This window comes from Amblyraja radiata, chromosome 4 (genome assembly GCF_010909765.2).
Source record: "Amblyraja radiata isolate CabotCenter1 chromosome 4, sAmbRad1.1.pri, whole genome shotgun sequence".
NCBI classification, from domain to species: Eukaryota; Metazoa; Chordata; class Chondrichthyes; order Rajiformes; family Rajidae; genus Amblyraja; species Amblyraja radiata.
The window spans coordinates 67,966,908-67,986,502 of record NC_045959.1 but is presented as its reverse complement, the minus strand read 5'-3'; the positions used below and the strand labels follow the sequence as shown (position 1 = coordinate 67,986,502).

At 42.3% G+C, this 19,595-nt stretch overlaps 1 protein-coding gene across 4 annotated transcripts in view; it reads right to left on the bottom strand.

The window, feature by feature from the left end:
- Nucleotides 1–5,197: 5,197 nt before the first annotated feature.
- spidr (scaffold protein involved in DNA repair) overlaps nt 5,198–19,595 on the bottom strand; it is a 261,397-nt gene continuing 246,999 nt past the window's right edge. For all 4 annotated transcript variants that reach the window (XM_033019697.1, XM_033019695.1, XM_033019696.1 and 1 more), the window contains exons 18-20: nt 19,063–19,177; nt 10,791–10,844; nt 5,198–5,471 (exon numbers count right to left, since the gene is read on the bottom strand). In XM_033019697.1, the coding sequence (XP_032875588.1) occupies nt 5,331–5,471; nt 10,791–10,844; nt 19,063–19,177 (310 nt within the window). In that variant the 3' untranslated portion in view covers nt 5,198–5,330. The remainder of the gene's footprint in view (nt 5,472–10,790; nt 10,845–19,062; nt 19,178–19,595) is intronic.

The following is a 19,595-nucleotide window of genomic DNA, read 5'->3' as shown; positions in this document are numbered from 1 at the left end:
AGCCCACTGCTGTACTCACTCTATACTCATGACTGCGTAGCCGGTCACAGTGCCAACTCCATCATCAAGTTCGCTGACGACACCACTGTTGTGGGACGTATCACTGATGGGGATGAGCCAGAGTACAGAAGAGAGATCGAGCAACTGTCCATATGGTGCCAGCACAATAACCTGGCCCTCAACACCAGCAAAACCAAGAAACTGATTGTGGACTTCGGAAGGAGTAGGATGGGGACCCACTGTCCCGTTTATATCAACGATGGTTGAAAGGGTCAAGAGCTTCAAATTCCTGGGCGTGCACATCTCTGAAGATCTTTCCTGGTCCGTGAACACTAATGCAATTATCAAGAAAGCTCATCAGCGCCTCTACTTCCTGAGAAGATTACGGAGAGTCGGTTTGTCAAGGAGGACTCTCTCTATCTTCTACAGGTGCACAGTAGAGAGCATGCTGACTGGTTGCATTGTGGCTTGGTTCGGCAACTTGAGCGCCCTGGAGAGGAAAAGACTGCAAAAAGTAGTAAACAGTGCCCAGTCCATCATCGGCTCTGACCTTCCTTCCATCGAGGGGATTTATTGCAGTCGCTGCCTCAAAAAGGCTGGCAGTATCATCAGAGACCCACACCATCCAGGCCACACACTCATCTCCCCGCTACCTTCAGGAAGAAGGTACAGGAGCCTGAAGACTGCAACAACCAGGTTCAGGAACAGCTACTTCCCCACAGCCATCAGGTTATTACACCTGGCTCGGACAAAACTCTGATTATTGGTGACCCATTATCTGCTATTTGCACTTTATAAGTTTATTTGTTTATGTGTGTATATATTTATATTGTGGTATATGGACACACTGATCTGTTTTTGTAGTAAATGCCTACTATGTTCTGTGTGCTAAGCAAAGCAAGAATTTCATTGTCCTATCAGGGACACATGACAATAAACTCACTTGAACTTGAACTTTTTTTCCATACCCTTCACCAAAGTATTAGAAGTGGCAGACTGCAAGTGTAGATATTTTTAAACATTACACAAGCATAGTGGTTTATTCAAGGATATTAACTTTCACATGGGTTGTGATAAGACAACTACCTGGTGTAGGGGGCGCTCCTCTGTGTGCAGCCATGTCAGCAGCGCGTCAGTTTTTCCAGCTTTTTTTTATTTTTTAGTATGTTTTAAAGTGTGTATTTTGTGTTTCTTCGTGTGTTTTGTGTGGGGGGTGGTGTGGGGGGGTGAGGGGGAAACCGCTTCGGTCGCCTCCTCCATTAAGAGGCGACTTTTTCCAGGTCGCCTCCCCCGTGGCCTAACATCAAGGATCGACGCGGCCTTTCCCGGAGACGTGCCCGGGCTTCAGCGGCGGGCGCAGCGTGGACTCTTGTTGTGGAGCGGGTGAGCCCTCGCTGGAGGGGAGCGCTCCGTTTCGCTGGCCCGGGGCAGCCGGCAGCCTGAAGTCGCAGCCTGAAGCCGCGGTCTGCAGAGCTCCAGCTGGTGCGGCGTCTACAGCCCGGGATCCCTCGTGGGGGACCCGGGGGAAGAAGAAGCCATCACTGCCGGCCCGTGGATGTTTGTGTTACAGTTTTATTGTGTGTTCTTTATTATTGTACTGCTGCTGACAACCCAAATTTCCACCAACCCTGGTTGTGTGGCAATAAATTATATCTATCTATCTATCTATCTACCTAATGTCAAAAATACATTTAATTTCTTGAGATTGTTCAAGATGGAACTATATATACTAGAAGTAGCAATGTCACAAAATTTTGAGATTTTAAAAATCAAGTCTGCAATTTATGCCATCAGATAAAGCATAAAAAGAAGTTTAATTTGACACCTAATTCACTTTCATATCTTCAGTATTAAAAAAGTTATGGCCATTTTCATACTTTGAAATTAGCATCTTGTTCCCTATTGCTTTTCCATTGACTTAACTCAAAAGCTGTGATCAAGGACAGTCAAAAGCCCATGACTTTATTAAAAATTAAGAGAACTGAATGAAATTTTCAGTTATTATAGATTGAAGCATTCTGAAACAAATATGAAACAATCTTACTTGGATGACCTGAAATTAAAGCATATAATTAGATAGTTACCCAATTGTAGCTAATTACAAAATTCAATTACTAGATCTAAACATCTATCCATTTCTTAAGAAAAGATTAACATTTTTAAATAGACTAAGTGTTCAAATAACATTCACACAATAATTCACAATATAACATGATTTTTAAATCTCATTGTCATTAATTTATAGGCCAAATGGAAGGAATTTAGTGTTTAATTCTTGTAAATTAATGGCCATTTAAATCATCTTGCGAGTTGGATTTTGTGGAACGCGCTGGTTTGGAACGTTGCATTTGCTGTGAATTTAAACCTCATATCGGCAGGAAAAATACTGCCGGTTCGTATATTTACATAATGACATTTTTGCAACGTGAAATTTTGATTAAAGGCATCCTTAGAAGCAAGTTTATATATAAAATAAACGGCTTTCCTTTACCTGTCCCGTACATGAAATCCGTCCCCGTTGTCGGCGTTGACGGCTTTAGAAGATTATTTTTAATTTACTCCTGTTCGTAAAATATCCAGTGCAGTTTAAAAGAAACATAAAATAAAACGGCAGTCGAAGCGATTTTTCTTTAGCAGCTAAACAGCCTGACAGACATCGATTTGAATAGGCTGGAGAAACAATGCCTTTTAAACCCGCCCCCCTCTCAAAGGCGCCAAAGTCGCGCACACAGGCAGCGACAGATCTGCAGCGCCGCTGAAGGTAAGTTTTGTAACATACCTACTAGAAGCAGACATGGGATAGGATTACGATTAGTAACAAGCAACAAACCAGATTTAGTTAGGATCTGAATAGTTTATGTAAGAACAATAATAATGTAATTAGGTGCAATGGTATTTTTGAAATGAGAAATGTGAAACATCTAAGTCTTGAATCTTGGTAGCTAAGATTGACTTCAACGTGCTTTGTAATAACCAGAAAATATTCTGTAGAAGGGTAAAATAACAGGAATTTAGCACAGGTTGTTCAAATTAATATAGGACCAATTTATATAACCATATAACAATTACAGCACGGAAACAGGCCATCTCGGCCCTACAAGTCCGTGCCGAACAACTTTTTTCCCTTAGTCCCACCTGCCTGCACTCATACCATAACCCTCCATTCCCTTCTCATCCATATGCCTATCCAATTTATTTTTAAATGATACCAACGAACCTGCCGCCACCACTTCCACTGGAAGCTCATTCCACACCGCTACCACTCTCTGAGTAAAGAAGTTCCCCCTCAAGTTACCCCTAAACTTCTGTCCCTTAATCCTGAGGAGAAAGAGTACTAATTGTCAATAGTTTAGCCAAATGTTTAGCCAAATAGTAAAAGTATATCTGAAGTAATCTGGACTGTTGGAAAAATATAATATTGTAAATGAACAAAAGGAAGTGTCAGGTTTGTTGAATAAATACATTTTGCCTGTAGGAAGGAATTGCAGACATCGAAGATATACACAAAATGCTGGAGTAACTCAGTGGGACAGGCAGCATCTCTTGAAAGAAGGAATGGGTGACATTTTGGGTTGAGACCCTTCGTCAGACCATCTGTTGGCAAAATGCATTTTGCCAAAGGATGAAAACAGCACATCAACCTTCCACGGGAAGTAATACTGTATAAGGGAGGTCAACTCATCAAAAGTAAAGAGAGAGAAAATAAAAGTAACAAACTAAAACAATAGCACAAAAGGATGGTAACTCTTCAGGAGCAGATGATTTTTGTTCAAAGGTATTAATAGAAAAAGCAAAGACCACTGCAGAAACTAAAATTACAGGTATGCAAAATTCAAAAATTATTCCCTTAAATTGGAGAAATTTCATTACAAAAAGTCAAGAGAGGGAAATAGGAATTTGTAGAACAATTAGTCAACCATCTATTTTTTAGGAAATTGCTTGAGTTTATTCCCAAAGTGATTCAATACTTGAAAACAAAAATCAGCAGACCAAAAAAACAGTTGATGTGAATTTTTACATTTGAACCAGTCTCATTTTTTTTTCAGGAGGTGTCTAAAATGGTAGATATAAGGTTCAGAAGGTGTTTGATAAAGTTCCATTAGAGAAGCTGAAAACTAAAGTTGAGACTCATTGTATTAAAGGCAAATGATGGACATGGCAGGAAAATTGGATACCGAAAGTGGTGATAACAACCAAAACAAAGTGGCAATATGTGACTAAATATTATTGCAAGGATCTGAGTTGAAACTGCAAATATTACCATAGTTATAAACTACTTAGATGATAGAAAGCTACATACTTAAGTTTGTAAATCACAAAGATGGGAGGTATTGTAAATAATGCAGATGGAAGCATCAAAAGGAAAGGCAATTAATAAATAATCAAGTTCTCTAATATTGCTGTTAATTATTATGATTGACTGAAAGATTGATTGAAAGATACAGCGTGGAAAGAGTTCCTTCAGCCCACCGAGTCAACAGATCATCGATCACCCCTTCACACTAGTTCTACATTATCCCACATTTGCATCGATTCCAAACACAGTAGGGACAATTTACAGAAGCCAATTAACTTACCAACCTTCATCTTTGGGATGCAGGAGGAAATTTGAGCTCCCGGAGGAAACCCACATAATCACAGGGAGAACGTGCTAACTCCACACAGACAGCATGCGAGGTCAGGATCAAACTGGGTCTCTGGTACTATCTATTAGCGGCTCTATCTACTGCGCCACTGTGCTGCCCCTTGAAAAGTGATGTAAAGTCGTTTTATACAACTATCAAAAATATTAATGTGGTTCATCAATAGAAATCTGCAAACACCAAAACCTATTTAAAGGATTACATTTCCAAGTAGAAATTAAAAGAATACCAAATTTTCCACTTGTTCAGCCATTATATAATTGAATAGCTGACCAGATCAAGGGAATAAATGATTCCTTGGATTCAAAATTAGATGAACAAGAAATTGGAGAAAACCTGGGAAAGATTTACACAATGAGAAAAGTGTAATTTAAGCTGGAGATAAATCCTTTCATTATCTTTCCCACTACAGGGTAGTAATTTTGAATCATAATAAAGCAATTAAATAAAAATAGGTGTTCTTCCTATTTTTCACAGATATGGTTGTTTCATTATCCTATTTCAGATCCCTATAAAGATACAAATATACAATTTAAACACCATGACACACCACATACCCAAAGTAATTATTTATTTACAATTCACGAGATTCATAAATATATAATGCAATGTCAGATATTCGTTATAAAATAGCAAACATTTAACCGTCATTGGAACAACAATTGCTGATGGGTGATAATCTACATTTCACTGAGGCTGAGTTACCACCTCGAGCAGACTGATTTCTTCCAATCCAATCCAGATTGCTGGATGATTTGTTACAGAACTACGGACAAAGCAGCTGAGAGGCCCCACCTCCTTTCCAAGAACACAGTCTACTTCATAGCCCTGTCAAGTAACAAAATAAACAGTGTCAAAAAACATGCAATATACACAATCACAATAATACTTTATTAGCCAAGTATGTTTTGAAACATACGAGGAATTTAATTTGCCAAGTCAGCCATACAATAAAAAGCAATGGAACACAGCATATACCTTTGATGGAAAGCGGGAAAAATTGAATGAAAATATATCACATAAATATAAAATCTTTTTTACATGTATTTTTATTTTTCAAACACATTTTGGCTTGTGAGCTGAATAGCACATATTAATAAGTATATAGCTTTCTCAATATGGATTGGTCAGCAACTTGATACCGGTTGATCTAGAAATACCAAGGGCAAACATAGATAACTTATGGCTGTCTGCAGATTCGGCCCCAAAATTTACTGTGTAATGCAATTTCTGCTGATTTTGTTACTGAGGATGCATTGTCTGAACAAAGTGAATACTGCATCATTGAATTCATAGCTTCTTAAGCGGCTGAAAGCAAAAGAAAGATTCAACGAAGAAAGAAAGACAAATATTTTTTAAAGATATAAGACCATTTAAAACCATATAACCATATAACAATTACAGCACGGAAACAGGCCATCTCGACCCTACAAGTCCGTGCCGAACAACATTTTTCCCTTAGTCCCACCTGCCTGCACTCATACCATAACCCTCCATTCCCTTCTCATCCATATGCCTATCCAATTTATTTTTAAATTATACCAACGAACCTGCCGCCACCACTTCCACTGGAAGCTCATTCCACACCGCTACCTCTCTGAGTAAAGAAGTTCCCCCTCATGTTACCCCTAAACTTCTGTCCCTTAATTCTGAAGTCATGTCCTCTTGTTTGAATCTTCCCTATTCTCAAAGGGAAAAGCTTGTCCACATCAACTCTGTCTATCCCTCTCATCATTTTAAAGACCTCTATCAAGTCCCCCCTTAACCTTCTGCGCTCCAGAGAATAAAGACCTAACTTATTCAACCTATCTCTGTAACTTAGTTGTTGAAACCCAGGCAACATTCTAGTAAATCTCCTCTGTACTCTCTCTATTTTGTTGACATCCTTCCTATAATTGGGCGACCAAAATTGTACACCATACTCCAGATTTGGTCTCACCAATGCCTTGTACAATTTTAACATTACATCCCAGCTTCTATACTCAATGCTCTGATTTATAAAGGCTAGCATACCAAAAGCATATGAGATTCCACCTTCAAGGAACTATGCACGGTTATTCCCAGATCCCTCTGTTCAACTGTATTCTTCAATTCCCTACCATTTACCATGTACGTCCTATTTTGATTTGTCCTGCCAAGGTGTAGCACCTCACATTTATCAGCATTAAACTCCATCTGCCATCTTTCAGCCCATTTTTCCAAATGGCCTAAATCACTCTGTAGACTTTGAAAATCCTCTTCATTATCCACAACACCCCCTATCTTGGTATCATCTGCATACTTACTAATCCAATTTACCACCCCTTCATCCAGATCATTGATGTACATGACAAACAACAAATGACCCAACACAGATCCCTGAGGCACCCCACTAGTCACCTTGAATTGAATTGAATTGAATCCTTTATTTGTCATTCAGACCTTTCTGTCTGAACGAAATGCTGTTGCCTGCAGCCATACATGTAATAATAACAAAACACAATAAACACAAATTAACATCCACCACAGTGAGTTCACCAAACACCTCCTCACTGTGATGGAGGCAAAAGTCTTAGAGTTACTGTCTCTCCCTCCTCTTCTCCCTCTGCGCCGAGGCGATACCCCACCGGCCGATGGCATCAGTCCCGCGGTTCAAGCTCCGCGGCCCGGGGGTGGTCGAAGCTGCCCGCAGCTGTTGCAACGGGTGCTCCGGAAAACAGGCACCAGCCTGTGACCTGCGAGCTCCCGACATTGTCCTCCATTGGCCCGCGGCCGAGCCCCGGATCCAGGTCGCCGCCGCCAGAACGCCGCCTCAGCCGCCAGAGCACCGTCTCCGCCCCGCACCGGGCCGCCCACAAGGCAGCGTCTCAGCCCCCCACGAGGCTGCCCCCACGAGAGCACCCGACAAACAGCCATCCACCATTACCCTCTGGCTTCTCCCATTCAGCCACTGTTGAATCCATCTTGCTATTCCTGCATTTATACCCAACAGTTGAACCTTCTTAACCAACCTTCCATGCGGAACCTTGTCAAAGGCCTTACTAAAGTCCATATAGACAACATCCACTGCTTTACCCTCGTCAATTTCCCTAGTAACCTCTTCAAAAAATTCAAGAAGATTAGTCAAACATGACCTTCCAGGCACAAATCCATGTTGACTGTTCCTAATCAGACCCTGTTTATCCAGATGCTTATATATATTATCTCTAAGTATCTTTTCCATTAATTTGCCCACCACTGAAGTCAAACTAACAGGTCTATAATTGCTAGGTTTATTCTTAGAACCCTTTTTAAACAATGGAACAACATGCGCAGTACGCCAATCCTCGGGGACTATTCCCGTTTCTAATGACATTTGAAATATTTCTGTCATAGCCCTGGCTATTTCTACACTAACTTCCATCAATGTCCTAGGAAATATCCTGTCTTGACCTGGAGACTTATCCACTTTTATATTTTTCAAAAGTGTCAGTACTTCTTTTAATTTGAAACTCATAGTATCCATAGCTACTCTACTAGTTTCCCTTACCTCACATAATTCAATATCCTTATCCTTGGTGAATACCGAAGAAAATAAATTGTTCAATATCTCCCCCATCTCTTTTGGCTCTGCAGATAGCTGTCCACTCTGACTCTCCAATGGACCAATTTTATCCCTCGTTATCCTTTTGCTATTAATATAGCTGTAGAAACCCTTTGGATTTACTTTCACCTTACTTGCCAAAGCAACCTCATATCTTCTTTTAGCTTTTCTAATTTCTTTCTTAAGATTCTTTTTACATTGCTTATACTCCTCAAGCACTTCATTTACTTCATGCTGCCTATAATTATTGTAGATCTCCCTCTTTTTCCGAACAAGATGTCCAATTTCCCTTGAAAACCAGGGCTCTTTCCAATTTTTACTGTTTCCTTTCAACCGAACAGGAACATAAAGATTCTCTTAAAATTTCCCCTTTAAATGTCCTCCATTTCTCTTCTACATCTTTCCCATAAAACAAAATGTCCCAGTTCACTCCTTTTAAATCATCTCGCATCTCATCAAAGTTAGCCTTTCTCCAATCAGAAATCTCAACCCTAGGTCCAGTTCTGACCTTCTCCATAATTATATTGAAACTAATGGTATTGTGATCACTGGACCCGAAGTGCTCCCCAACGCATACCTCCGCCACCTGTCCCGTCTCATTTCCTAACAGGAGGTCCAGCACTGCCCCTCCTCTAGTAGGTACCTCTATGTATTGCTGCAAAAAACTATCCTGCACACATTATACAAACTCCAAACCATCCAGCCCATTTACAGAATGTGTTTCCCAGTCTATGTGTGGAAAGTTGAAATCTCCCACAATCACTACCTTGTGCTTACTACTAATATCTGCTATCTCCTTACATATTTGCTCTTCCAATTCTCATTCCCCATTTGGCAGTCTATAATACACCCCTATAAGTATTGCTACACCTTTCCCACTTCTCAGTTCCACCCAAATAGCCTCCCTAGATGAGCCCTCCAATCTATCCTGCCAAAGCACTGCTGTAATATCTTCCCTGACTAGCAATGCAACACCTCCACCTCTTGCCCCTCTAATTCTATCACACCTGAAGCAACGAAATCCTGGAATATTTAGTTTCCAATCACAGCCCTCCTGCAACCATGTTTCACTGATCGCCACAACATTATACTTCCAGGATACACAAAATTGCTGGAGGAACTCAGCGGGTGCAGCAGCATCTATGGAGCGAAGGAAATAGGCGACGTTTCGGGCCGAAACCCTTCTTCAGACTGATGGGGGGTGGGGAAAGAAAGAAGGAAAAAGGGGAAGAGGAGGAGCCCGAGGGCGGGCGGATGGGAGGGTGGGAGGAGACTGGAGGAACAGCACCTCATATTCCGTCTGGGGTCCTTGCGCCCCTATGGCATCAACATTGAATTCCCCCAATTTGGCTAGCCTGTGCTGTCCCCTCCCCTTCCTTCACCCTCTAGCTGTCTCCTCCCACCCTCCCATCCGCCCGCCCTCGGGCTCCTCCTCTTCCCCTTTTTCCTTCTTTCTTTCCCCACCCCCCATCAGTCTGAAGAAGGGTTTCGGCCCGAAACGTCGCCTATTTCCTTCGCTCCATAGATGCTGCTGCACCCGCTGAGTTCCTCCAGCAATTTTGTGTACCTTCGATATTCCAGCATCTGCAGTTCCCTTTTGAACATTATACTTCCAGGTGTCAATCCAGACTCTAAGCTCATCCACCTTTCTTACAATGCTCCTAGCATTAAAATATGCACATTTAAGAAACCCCCCGTCTCTTATTCTCTGTTTATTTCCTTTTTTTTCTTTCTCCTCTTGTGTCCGAGTGCTTCCCTTTTCTGCTTCCTGCCTCCCATTCTGTCTACTAGCTTTCTCTATTTGAGTCCCTCGCCCCAACCATTCTAAAAGGTGAAGGAATGAGAAGAAAATACAAAAATAAAAAAATAACTTCCCATGCATGGAAGATTTATGTTGGATTTTAGCCTTGACACAGTTAAATTGGAGCAGCAAAGGGATGGTGTGCTTTTTCCAGCCTAATCTCTCCACTTGCCATATAGATTTTTTAATGCTTTTGTGGTTCAGTCATTAGAGCTTTCATATTCAGAAATTATTATATGAACAACTGAGTATTTATAGAAACATCAAAATATGGATTTTTGATGTTTTGATGTTTTGAATTTAGTTGCTAGATTTTTATGGTCATGATACGCAAACGTTTGTGTTCTAAATCAAGCATTGCTGAAGACTGTGCCATAAAGGTGTGGCTTAGACACTATCCTCTTAGAAATAATAATAAAAAGTGTTAACATTGTGCTATCTGCCAACAATAGAACCTTTAAGATGTTTGCAGGCCTCAGTACATAGATGATAAATTGTGTACTGCCTAATGAAGTAAAGTTCCATAACACTAATCTGCAAAGTTCTGTAACACTAATGTTAAATCTGTAGTTTGAATGTTCCAAATTTCTAAAATTATAAAGTGATAGCTCTGGAAAACTCCAGTGATTGGTTAAATCCCTGAATTTCTGCTGTTTTAAATGAATGAATGCAGTCACTTCCATAATTAATCAATATACAACTAAAAAGGGGGTTTCACCCCAAAATAGTGTTTGTCAACTTCAACTTTTGAAATGTATCCAAACTGCCCACAAGACCAACTCACCTCTTCATCCCTGGAGGAATGCATCAACAGGGTTGAAATGCTTGGTTCCCGTAGCTGCATTGGGAAATAAGTTTGCAAACAAATTGCGTCAGACTCGTGCACATACCATATTAGGTACACACTTTACTTTAGGAAAAAGATCTTCACCCCTTTTTATTAGCGCTGTCTAAAGCTCTGCTAGTACTGCCCTTTTATGTCTCAGCCTGCTTCATCCAATACACGGTAGATGATACATGGCAAAGTGGCGCAGAGGTAGAGTTGCTGCCTGACAGCGAATGCAGTGCCGGAGACCCGGGTTCGATCCTGACTATGGGTGCTGTCTGTACAGAATTTATACTTTCTCCCCGTGACCTGGGTGGGTTTTCTCCGAGGTCTTCGGTTTCCTCCCATACTTCAAAGACGTACAGGTTTGTAGGTTAATTGGCTTGGTCTATGTGTAAATTGTCCCTAGTGTGTGTAGGATAGTGTTATTTTGCGGGGATCACTGATCGGCATGGACCCGGTGGGCCGAAGGGCCTGTTTCTGCGCTGCATCTCTAAAACTAAATAAAAACTAAACAACTAAATCCCATTACAACATTTTCACAGATATATTTTCCAGAAATTATCTTGGTATTAAAAAAACTTTTTTTATTTAAAAAGGCAACTTCAATCAGCAATGAACATCTTATTACTGGCAGAAAAGCCAGTGAAGTTATCTCCCGAAGGCACTGGAATCATTGCCAACTTTGTTAAAAGGCAAAATTCTAAAGAAAATTAAAGTTTTAACAGTTTGGAATTTGTGTTTAAGCTCAAAGATCTACTTTGTTTTGCACTAGTTGAATGAAATTAATAAAAATACCATAGCAAAGTTTGTCAGCCAAAGGTACAAGAAATTCTTTAAAGTCCTGGCACACACAAAAGTACATTTATATCTTGGCAAGCCACATTTAGTATTAACACCATTGATGTGCTGCCAGATATAATGCAATAATATTAGGAGAGAGTCCTTAGAAATAATGCCAAATGAAGATTTATATGAAGTTCAAATGTCTTTAAAATGTTCAGCATTAATGGCTTTGCTGATTTTAATTCTTTATAATATTTTAAATATTTTCTTCCATCTACATAATGTAATATATTCCAGAGAGAAATATTCACTGAGGCTGAGGCCTCAATTGATGCTTAGCCTATATTTCTAACGGACAAGCCTTCAATGTATGGTTACAACTCCAAAGCTCTGAGTTTCAATTTCACGTTCCATTCACTGAAACTTAACAAATGTATCTTGCATGGGTGTACGTAGCAGGTAGACTTGGTGGTACCACAGTTATGGAAGTGTGAAAAAGCTCAATTTTATTATACTACGCCAATCCACTTACTGCATGTAAAAATCCCTTCAAGTAATTTATTCTTGTCATGATGAGTGACCAAAAACACAAAGTGTCATAGTCATAGCGATATAATGTGGAAACAGTCCCTTCGGCTCTACTTGGCCGCACCGGCCAACATGTCAAAGTTACACTAGTCCCAACTGCCAGCATTTGGTCCATATCCAAACCTGTCCTGTCCATGTACCTGTCTATCTGTTTCTTAAATGTTGGGATAGTCCCTGCCGCAACTACATCCTCTGGCAACTTGTTCCATACATCAATAAACAATAGACAATAGATGCAGTAGTAGGCCATACGGCCCTTCAAGTCAGCACCGCCATTCAATGTGATCACGGCTGATCATCCACAATCAGTACCCCGTTCCTGCCTTCTCCCCATATCCCCTGACTCCGCTATCTTCAAGAGCCCTGTCTAGCTCTCTCTTGAAAATTTCCAGAGAACCGGCCTCCACCGCCCTCTGAGGCAGAGAATTTCACAGACTCACAACTCTCTGTATGAAAAAGTTACCCCTCAGATTCCTATTAAATCTTTTCCCCTTCACCTTAACCCTATGTCGTCTGGTCCTCGATTATCCTCCTCTGGGCAAAAGATTTTGTGCAACTACGCAATTTATTCCTCTCATGGTCTTATACACCTCTATAAGATCACCCCTCATCCTTCTGTGCTCCATGGAATAGAGCCCCAGCCTACTCAATCGTGTTAAAGTGGTTATAGGTTTGAAGCTTAAGGCTCAAAATAACCTTTAATGGTAGTTCAATTGATTGCTGTGAATTATCCCTTAGAATAGGCGAGAAGCAAAAGGATCATGTAGGCATTGATGGGCATGAGAACAAATGGGTTACATTGAAATGAGTGGGAATGGAACTGAACAGATTGCTATGGTGGAGGTGGCATGGCCTATTAGACTTCCATCTGTGTAACAGCATATAGGGTTTCTGCGCATCCCTCTGCAATTGGATCCTCGACTTCCTCATTCACAGACCACAGTTTGTTCATATTGGTGGAAATGTGTCAGCCTCGATAACAATCAGCACGGGCGCATTTCAAGGCTGCGTGCTCAGCCCCCCTGCTGTACTCACTCTATACTCATGACTGCGTAGCCGGTCATAGTGCGAACTCCATCATCAAGTTCGCCGACGACACCACTGTTGTGGGATGTATCATTGATGGAGACGAGTGAGAGTATAGAAGTGAGATTGACCGATTGACCAAATGGTGCTAGCACAATAACCTGGCTCTCAACACCAGCAAAACCAAGGAACTGATTGTGGACTTTGGAAGGAGTAGGATGGGGACCCACAGTCCCATTTATATCAACGGGTCGATAGTGGAAAGGGTCAAGAGCTTCAAATTCCTGGGCGTGCATATCTTTGAAGATCTCTCCTGGTCCCAGAACACTGATGCAATTATAAAGAAAGCACATCAGCGCCTCTACTTCCTGAGAAGATTACGGAGAGTCGGTATGTCAAGGAGGACTCTCGCGAACTTCTACAGGTGCACAGTAGAGAGCATGCTGACCGGTTGCATCGTGGCTTGGTTCGGCAACTTGAGCGCCCAGGAGTGAAAAAGACTGCAAAAGGTTGTAAACACTGCCCAGTCCATCATCTGCTCTGACCTCCCTACCATCGAGGGGATCTATCACAGTCGCTGCCTCAAAAAGGCTGGCAGCATCATCAAGGGCCCATACCATCCTGGCCACACACTCATCTCTCCGCTGCCTTCAGGTAGAAGGTACAGGAGCCTGAAATCTGCAACATCCAGGTTCAGGAACAGCTTCTTCCCCACAGCCATCAGACTATTAAACTCAACTCAAACAAAAATCTGAACTTTAATAGCCTATTGCACTTTATCTGGTTATTTATGTGTGTATATATATATATATTCAATAGTATATGGACACACTGATCTGTTCTGTATTTATTTATGCCTACAATATTTTGTTGTGCTGAAGCAAAGCAAGAATGTCATTGTCTATCTGGGACACATGACAATAAACTCTCTCTCTCTCTCTCTCTCTCTCTCTCTCTCTCTCTCTTAAATGTATAAATAGCACTAAACAAATAAATATTTGTTTGTGATAATGTATGAAATCCGAAGCAAACATCATGTGGTGTATAAAAGGCGTCGGCATTCAATTGTCTAAACCTATTTGCACTTGAGAAGATAGTGGTGAGTTGCTTCGTGAACCGCTGCAGTCCTGGTGTCGCTAAGGAGAGAGTTCCAGGACTCTGGCTCAATGACAGTGATGGAATGATGTTATATCTCAAAGCAAGGATGGTGTGTGGATTCAAGGGTGGGTTGTTCTCATGCATTTGCCCTATTTGTCCTAAACGGTGGAGATTATGGGTTTGGATGGTGCTGTCTAAGGAGTCTTGGCGTTTTTAGGCTTTATGCTTTAGAGATACAGCGTGGCAACAGGACCTTCGGCCCACCAAGTTCATGCCAACCAACAATCACCCCATACACTGGTGCTAACCTACGCACTAGGGAAATTTACAATTTACAGAAGCCAAGTAACCTACAAACCCGCCGTCTTTGGAATGTGGAAGCACCTGGGGGAAAAAACCCACGCAGTCATAGGGAGAACGTGCAAATTCGGTAGACAGCATTGAATCCGAGTCTCTGGCGCTGTAAGGCAGCAACTCTACCGCTGCACCACTGTGCCACCCTAGTTGTCGCAGTGCATCCTGTTAAAGCTACAAACTGCTGCTACTATGCATCAGTGGTGGAATGAGTAAATAGTTGTGGATCAGGTTCCTATCAAGCAGGCTGGTATGTCCTGTATGGTGTCAAGCATTGAGTATTGTTGTAGCTGCACCCACCCAGATAAATAACCATATAACCATATAACAATTACAGCACGGAAACAGGCCATCTCGGCCCTACAAGTCCGCGCCGAACAATTTTTTTCCCTTAGTCCCACCTGCCTGCACTCATACCATAACCCTCCATTCACTTCTCATCCATATGCCTATCCAATTTATTCTTAAATGATACCAACGGACCTGCCGCCACCACTTCCACTGGAAGCTCATTCCACACCGCTACCACTCTCTGAGTAAAGAAGTTCCCCCTCATGTTACCCCTAAACTTCTGTCCCTTAATTCTGAAGTCACATGAATGGAGAGTTTTCAATCAAAATTCTGGCTTGCGTTTTGTAGATGTAAGCAGGATTTGCAGACTTAGGAGCTGAATTCCTAGCCTCTGACCTGCACTTGTAGCCACATCGTATATATGGCTACTCAGTTTGTGGTCAATGGTAATCCTTAGGATATTGATAGTTTAGGATTCAGGTATGATAATGTCATTTAATGTCAGGGAGTGATAGCTGGTTTTACTTTATGTTGGATATCGTCAGTGCCTGGAACTTGTGTGGCGCAAATGTTAATTTCCACGTATCAGCCCATGTCGTCTAGGTCTTATTCTATTTGGTTGTGGACTGCTTCATCATATGAAGAGTAGAAAATGGTGCTGAACTTTGTGCATCATCAGTGAATATACTTCAACCTTACAACTGAAGGAAGATCATTAATTCAGCTGAAGATCGATGGGCTTAGGACATGAGCCTTAGCAACTCCTGCAGAGATGTCCTGTGACTGAGATAATTGACCTCCAACCACCGCAATCATCTTCCTCTTCAGCGGTGGGATTGCCTCCCTGATTCCCAATGTATCCTGGGCTCCAGGATGCCTCACACAATCAAATGCTACATTCATGTCAAAGGCAGTTACTTTCACATCTGACATTCAGCTCTTATGTCCACGTTAGGAGGCTGTAATGAAGTCGGGAGCTGAGTGACATTGGGTGAACCCAAAAGGTGTTTCTGTGAGCAGCTTGTTGCTAAACAAGTACTGCTTAACAACACCATTGATTATCCCATCCATCACTTTGCTGTTAATCAGGAACAGACAAATGGGACAGTAATTGGCCACGTTGGATTTGTCCTGGTTCTTATGGGTAGGACATCCTTGAGCAATTTCCCCATATTGTTGGGTAGATGCCAGTGTTGTACATATACTGGAGCAGCAGGTCAAGGGTGCGGCCAGTTCTGGCACATGAGTCTTTAGCACTATTGTCAGAATGTTATCAGGGCTCATTATCTTATCTGTATCCAATGCTTTTAACCATTCCTTGAAATCACAAGTAGTGAATCTAATTGGCTGAAAACTGGCATCCATCATTCTGGGTTTCAGTGGAGGAGGCCTGGATGTATCAACCACTTGGCACTACTGGAAGAAGTAATGGCTTCAGCTTTCTTTTTTGCACTTACGTGCAAGGCTCCACCATCGCTGAGAGTGTGGATATTAGTGGAGCTACTCCAGTGAGTTATTTAGTTATCCAAAACCAGTGAAGAAAGCGAATGGCATGTTGGCCTTTATAACAAGACGAATCGAATATAGGAGCAAAGAGGTCCTTCTGCAGTTGCACAGAGCCCTAGTGAGACCACACCTGGAGTATTGTGTACAGTTTTGGTCCCCTAATTTGAGGAAGGACATTCTTGCTATTGAGGGAGTGCAGCGTATGTTTACAGGGTTAATTCCCGAGATGGCGGGACTGTCATATGCTGAGAGAATGGAACGGCTGGGCTTGTACACTCTGGAGTTTAGAAGGATGAGAGGGTATATCATTGAAACATAAAAGATTGTTAAGGGCTTGGACACGCTAGAGGCAGGAAACATGTTCCCAATGTTGGGGGAGTCCAGAACCAGGGGCACAGTTTAAGAATAAGGAGTAAGCCATTTTGAACGGAGACGAGGAAACACTTTTTCTCACAGAGAGTAGTGAGTCTGTGGAATTCTCTGCCTCAGAGGGCGGTGGAGGCAGGTTCTCTGGATGCTTTCAAGAGAGAGCTAGATAGGGCTCTTAAAAATAGCGGAGTCAGGGGATATGGGGAGAAGGCAGGAACGGGGTACTGATTGGGGATGATCAGCCATGATCCTATTGAATGATAGTGCTGGCTCGAAGGGCCAAATGGCCTACTCCTGCACCTATTGTCCATTGTCTATTGTCATTCATGATTTGATGTGGCAGGACAGGTCAGAATGAGTTGAAAACTGCAATGTGTTGTTTATGGGATTGCTTAGTTCTGTCTATTGCATGCTAATAACCAATGATCTTATAGCGGAGCAAGATAGGCCACTCCTGCGAAATACAATGGGCTGACGTGTAGTACGCTACGGAGGGGATCCTGGGCATTTATCCCCGCCCATTTTAGTAACCGGAGCCTACCTGACCCGACCCGACGCAGTGTAATCAGTGTTGCGGGGCAACAGTTTGTGTGTGTGATATAGGGTTAGATTCATAATTCTGTCAGTTCACACTTCTGGTCAAGAATAAAATTTGACTCTGGTAATTGTCTTTTTTAATGTTTTTTATATCATTTCTTTTTAAATGGCTCATAAGCAGTGTTTGAGTTGATTTTGTAGTAACCAGAACCTACCCGACCCGACCCGACTCGCAGGGTAATTAACATTGCGGGGGAACAGTTTTGTGTGTGATATAGGGTTAGATTCATAATTCTGTTAGTTCATAATTCTGTTAATTCTTGTTAAAGAATAAAATGTTTATAAACACACATACATGAATGCGATATAAATGTATATAATCATATAACACACACAATTATATTTCTTCTGATTTTTATATCCAATGATGAACTTTATTTCAGACTAGACAAGGGACATTAAATAAGAAACTTTGTAAACCCCCCCCTCCGGCACTCCCTCGCCTCCCCCCACACTACAATGTCTCCCCCCCTCCTATGCCCCTCTCCCCGCTGCCCCGGGCCACGCACCCACTCTCCCCGGGCCGCACACTCCTTCTCCCCGCTGCCCCGGGCCACACACCTCTTTGTCCCGGGCCGCGCACCTCTTTGTCCCGGGCCGCGCACCTCTTTGCCCCGGGCCACGCACCCACTCTCCCCGGGCCGCACACTCCTTCTCCCCGCTGCCCCGGGCCGCACACCTCTTTGTCCCGGGCCGCGCGCCTCTTTGTCCCGGGCCGCGCACCTCTTTGCCCCGGGCCGCGCACCCTCTCTCCCCGGGCCGCGCACCCACTCTCCCCGGGTCGCAGACCTCTTTGCCCCGGGCCACGCACCCCCTCTCCCCGCCCAAATCAAAGACCAAAGCGAAGATATGGGAGCGGAGGCGGAAACAAAGGTCCGATCTTTAGCCGGAAGCAAGATGGCGGAGGCTGGTTGCTAAAATGGGTCCTATAATCACCCATGAATCTGCCCATGACCGTACTACACGTTTGCGTGAGAGTAACCCATCTTGCTCCGCTATAAGATCTTTGCTAATAACGGCGTTGGGATGCAGGTAGTCCCTGTCTTACAGGTGCATCAGGTTGATTCCTCATTCTGAAGCATGCCTGGTGCTGTTCCTTGCATCCTCCTGCACTCTTCATTGAAATAGAGTTATGCCCCCGGATTGATGGTGATGATCAAGCAGGGGATATGCTGGGCCAGGTGGCTGCAGATTGTGGTTGAGTACAATTCTGCTACTGTTGATGGTCTCTGGCATTTCAAGGATGTCCAGTCCTGAGCTGCTAGATCTCACTTAATTTTTACTTGAATATATGATTGCCTGGAACAGCTCCGTGTATGCTATTAATGCTGTGGATTAGTAGGTAAATATGTATTTTGCTTGTGAGGAACATCAATTAGTTTACTGAGATTTGAATCCATTTACTTCCAGTTTAAGGCTTTGAACTTCATAGATAAAATCTCACATATTTAAAACTTTAACCACTCAGTGCATATTAGTAATTCATGGGCAGATATGTTGTGGGTCCCAGTAGTGGACAGAATTCCAGCAATCTTTTCAGATAAAATTATAAGAGGATTTTATGTTGTTTATGCTAAATGTACTAATTTCTAAACAATCCATAAACAAAAGTTACCTTCACTTTTATGGTGCAGTTCGGCAGCACAGGGCAGTGCAGGAACACTTCCAATTGGATCTTGGTTAGTGGTGTCGTCACAGACTGACCACATTGATGGCAATGAAACAGGTCACTGTAACATGAATAATCTAACATTTAAAAACCAAGAAAGAGACAACAATTCATTGAACATTTCAATACAGCATGGTGATAAGGCAATCTTTGAATAAGATCATCGAGTGGAGGAGAGTCATACAGCATGGAAACAAACAATGGGAGTCCACTGTCTAATCGGCATCCATCCATATTAACCCCATTTTCAAGCACTTGACCTGTAGCTTCTGTGCTCAGGCTATTCAAGTGCTCAACTTGACACCAAACTCTGCTTCCACCATTCTCTTGGGAAGTGTATTCTTAGCATTCACCATCAGCTGGGTCAAAAGGATGCCCCTCAAACCCTCTCTAAATCTCTTACCTCTTATTATAAACTTACATCCTCTAGTACATCACAGACTACAAGAGGAAATTAAATACTCACATTCTGAGGAATA